Source organism: Morone saxatilis, unplaced genomic scaffold (assembly GCF_004916995.1).
Source record: "Morone saxatilis isolate NCDOM2014 unplaced genomic scaffold, NCSU_SB_2.0 Contig22, whole genome shotgun sequence".
NCBI lineage: Eukaryota > Metazoa > Chordata > Actinopteri > Moronidae > Morone > Morone saxatilis.
This window is the reverse complement of record NW_023339785.1, coordinates 14,138,099-14,143,007: the sequence shown is the minus strand read 5'-3', so window position 1 is coordinate 14,143,007 and position 4,909 is coordinate 14,138,099. Positions and strand designations below refer to the sequence as shown.

The window sequence follows — 4,909 nt, the reverse complement described above, 5'->3', positions numbered from 1 at the left end:
CCCCCCCCCCGCCACTCTCTCTCTCTTCCTCTCCCTCCGTGCTGCATTGCAGATCTAGGTGTTGGACGCTGTGTAAGGTATCCCTCCTTCCCGTTTCACTTTATGAGTGGAAGCTCGGCAGCCTATTAATAGCTCCGGTACGTCTTAGCCTCCCACTCCTAGCTGCCTCATGGGCACTCACACGTCAGGCAGACACACACACACACACGTTCTCCCACACGCCCGTGGCAGGAATACTAAACACACACTGAAAAAAGAAGTTGATAAACCCTTCTACTGTGCATAACTGCATAAACAGAAGCTGGTGTGGCCTATTGTAAACAGTTAGAAGTGACACAGGAGATAAATTGAGTGTGGATGTGTTTGTTTGTCCACTTCATCTCTATTCCACATATATGGCATCTTAACAATTTACTGTTTGCGTCTGTCTCATGGATGAATTAATCTCGCTTAGAGATGCGTGTACAGATTATAGTCCAGAGTTAAAAAGTAAGGCCACAGCGAGGTTTTCTGGTGATTCTGCACTGACGAGAAGATTCTCTGGCGCGTAATCAATCCAATTATCCTTAAAAGGTTTTGGGGAAAAAAATCTAATCATCAGCAAGTACTGCGATCGTGAGTGTAAACCGTCTTCCCATGATTCATTTCTGTCTCCAATTTTGCATATTTCCAGGATGACAATGTCTTCTTTCAGTAAAGGGGCAGTTAGTCAGCGGGCACAAACACTAACATCATGGGAGTGAACATTCAACACAAACGGGTCCTCTGTTAGAAGAAGCTCTGTTCACAGAATCAACACTGGAATCAACATAGGAATAAACCTCCACATAACAAACATCTGAACTATGTTGTATTTATTTCAGAGAGGCCAATGAGTAACAAATTATAGGAAAGGCCAACATAGAGTCTTGGGCTACCACAAGCCACACGAACAGCGATTACCCTCATTTTGTGTTTTGACAATGGTGGTGGAGAGCCTAACAGTCCAAAAATCCCCTCATGTTTTCTATAAAAGCATCTGCTTTTGTTATGTTTCTCCACTCATTTTTTCTATGTTCTTTGTTGAATTTGCCACCAGTCTGTAACTTAAAACACACATGAACATTTTTACTATCTTTGAGTCCAAGATACCAAAAATCTTAACACTTAAGCATGACTAAGTGATGACAGCAGAGATGTTAGAGAACAGAAGACACAAAAATGCGTAATTATATGGAACCAATTCCAAAGTGCCCTAAATGAAGTTTACTGTGTGATTTCTCTGTAGGTTGGGCATTAGATAATGTAAAAACTGGTTATATTCATTAATTAGATTAAACATCATGAGATAATGTTATTTAAAAAAAGTAAGAAAAATTAGAATTATACAGGACTAGGGACTGCATTTATGTTATATTAATATTAATTATGTTTGTGTTGATCTTTGGATTGAACAACATAACAGATGTGGACAAATTCATTGTAATCCAGTTACATTATTAAAAAAAAAGAAAAACATAATGGCATTATGTATAATATTATTTTCAAGAAAGAACAAAAATAAATGTTATTGCTTATTCCTCAACAACAGGGTGTGTGTGTGTTTTTTCTGTCACTGGTTTGTCAAATTATATGTAATTGTGATTTGGTCTATTTTTTTTTAGATAGAATTATGTAACAAAAACACATATTTTAAAGAACAGTCAGCTGATTAAGCAAGAATAAAACAGCCAATAAGTGAGCAACCACAGCTTCAATGTTCTGCTTGGCCGCACTGACTTGTATTTGGGGTGTGCCAAAAACAGTTAGTGGGACACCAGTAAAAAGGAATTTCCAGCTTATACTTACAACCTATAAAGTTGTAGAAAATAGATGATCCTTCAACATTATATTAGTATTATTGAGATCTGCAGTGATTTCAGCCTTCTGGGAGATGTCTGGATTTAAAGAAAATATGTCAATGCTTCCTCCACTGCTGATCAGTTCACCTTTCCCAGAGTAAATTTGCTCCTTGCCGGAAGGAATCACGGTAGCTGAGCCAGAGAGAAAATATTAATTCTTCGGTTTTTTTGTATTTTAACACCCTCATGCTTTTTACATGTGGGCAGTCACACACCTGGTATGTCTCCAGGGGCTTGCTCTCCATGTTGAGGTCCCAGACTTTGGCAGTCAGGTAGTCTCTGGTGAGCAGGTAGCGACCGCTGTGGCTGAACTTGACATCTGACACCGAGGAAATGATCTCAGAGAAGAAGGAGCGGGCACTGGGGTCCTCGGGCTCCTCAAACACTGAAGAGAGTGGGAGAGAATATGGGAGAGAGAGGGAGAGGGGATGAATGCACTAATGACTCATACAGGTTCGAGCTGTAAAACACATGGGAAACAAGCCATTTGAACTTGGAAGTAAACAGGTAAAAAATAAGGTGAAAGAAGAAAGTTGGGAAACCATAAATCTAAGGCATTAGAGAAAATGTTCCATGGATTGAATTGTTGTCCGTTAAGGACAGCAGATTTATGGGTAAACTAATTCTGTTCTATATTAATGAAGGTATGGACCTGCAGTGGAAAGAAATACTATTAAATGGTGAAAAAAGAAGAGATTGTGCTCCTAAACTTTAATTCTTTTACACATAATTTACTTTCCAATAAATGAACACACCTGTGGTTTTGCAGGTTTCATTTAATCACCTACAAGTTGACAACACAGTATTTAGTCCAATCTTGGAATGCACCACCAAGGAAGAGTCCCTGCTCTTAACTACATAACCTCTATGCATAACATTTAGGAGGATCTAATGCCATATATGGAATATAATACCCATAGATATGTTCTCATTAATGTATAATCAAATAAGAAATAAGAATTGTTTTATTTTTGTTTACTTTAATGAGCCTTTATACCGGGTTATTATTGAATTTAGTGAAAGCATCTCATTTTTGAGGGGGTCAGCCATGTTGAGCCAACAAGTTTCTATAGTAGCCCAGAAGGGATCAATCAAACACAAACAAGTTTTTCACAGCCAGCATAGTTTCTGCTTAATGCTTGGAAGGGGAGGGTGAAGCGAGGGAGTTGCAATAGGAAACTACACTGCTAGATACCACAGAATCCTACATACTGGACCTTTAAAGGTAGAAGATTTATTTAAAAAAATGGGGTATGCTTCAAAAAGCCGCAAAATTACTCTTACTCTGACTTGTAGTTCATAGGTTAAACATGCAGAACTACCAGTATCAGACCTTTTGACCTTTCCAGGACCCTTGTGGAGAGAGAAAAAAACAATGTGTATGTCTCAGCACTCAGCAGGTTTACTCACATTTTGAGTGTTTGTCACACAGTGCTGCTTCCCTCATGTCACAGAGGCGTAGGGTGCCTTTGCTGCTGCTATAGACAAACAAGTTACAGTGGTGGGGGTGAAACTCAGCCGCTGTGATCACCTCTGTCAGATCCTCCATGTTGGCTGGCTTGATGTCCACAATGTCTGGGAGAAGGCACCGCTCAGGAAGACAAGTCACAGTCACGACAGTCAACTTCACCGGGGCTGCAGTTTGGTTCAGCCTGAACTGTTTCTCACTTGCTGAAGTCTACCACACTGTACATAATGTGTGTTCATACATTTTTTTTGTCAATTCTATTCACTAACTGACTTAATGAGAAACTAATTAGATTGTGTTCATGTGAAAAAAACCCACACAGGTCCATAATCCGCATACAAAATAAAAACATAAGTGTATGCAAATGTACACATAACCAACACAATGTAAATACGTTACAGGAGAAATAAAGCAAACCAATATAAATATACCTTGCTGGGATTGTTTGGAGAAAAGTAATTCCATATTCAGATAAACTGTAATACTATAAATCCTGTCTGGGTTCAGGGATGTGACTGTACTGTGTCCTATTGAGCTGGATTAGAACTCAGAAAGTGGCTGAAATATTTATGCAGCCTTTGAATTATTCATTAAGATACAATTTCACTCTTCAAGAATAATATTACCCTCCCCCAATGTGTGTCTTTGTGCATTTCTTTATACAACAAAGTGGGATTCGTAATGTGGGAGTTTGTGTGTGTGGGGGCACCGACTCTTTATAAGCATCTATGTGTTAATGCATAAATGATCTGAGTCCTTCTGCTTTAATAAATCATTCCTGCTTTTACATGTGCTTGTGCATTTGTGTTCGCACTCTGCCTCCAGGATTGCATGTATGTTTGTCATTTCCTCCCTCTGCATGGGCAATACAACCCACAAAGGATACTGAAGCTGCGGTCAGTGATGTCCAGATGCCAGAGGTTGATCCTCAGGTCATCGGCTGACATGTAGGTCTCATAGTCGGAGTTGACGGAGATGGAGTTGACGTGGTAGGTGTGGGCGTTGGCGAACACTCGCCGCGGGCTCACCTCCACCATCAGGTCCATCGGCTTCAACACCGGCACCTTTGAAAAGAGCAGTTTAATATGGTCAAGATGCACACAGTAGATTGAATTTAAATAATTGTGTTGTATCATGAATTAATATTTAATGTATTACTTTCTTTGACATCAATAATAAATAGTTGCTAGAACCCTGACTTGCTTGCTTGAAAGCGAGACCAAGAGCCAATATGGTGCTGCATTTTCATATCCTGACATTTGCATTAACACATAATTTCATTGTCGATGCATGATTTACATTTTTATACACAGCTTAAATGTGTGTCCTTATTTGCATACAGCACAGTGGGAGCCTCATCACCATACACATACATGTTCTCAGACCTCTACAGCAGCAGGACATACTATTCACACGCACACATGAGCAGTGCTGCTGCGTCCAGATTACCAGAGATTCACCACAAATAGAAACACTTGTGCTTTGACTCATTCAGAGCCAGTGCAGATGTTGCATTGCTGTTCAATACAGCTGGAAATTGAGGTTTTCTCCCCCCCCCCCC

At 39.8% G+C, this 4,909-nt stretch overlaps 2 protein-coding genes across 3 annotated transcripts in view; one reads left to right on the top strand and one right to left on the bottom strand.

Moving 5' to 3' along the window:
* Positions 1-4,909, top strand: part of wfs1b (Wolfram syndrome 1b (wolframin)) — a 13,899-nt gene that overhangs the window by 858 nt on the left and 8,132 nt on the right. The window lies entirely within an intron of this gene.
* On the bottom strand, positions 2,094-4,408 carry LOC118333457 (serine/threonine-protein phosphatase 2A 55 kDa regulatory subunit B gamma isoform; the record flags this gene model as incomplete). The annotated part of the gene is given in 3 exon segments (XM_035669107.1): positions 2,094-2,265; positions 3,291-3,455; positions 4,235-4,408. Coding segments are annotated over 3 exon segments (497 nt in total), but the record flags the coding sequence as incomplete, so codon positions are not given.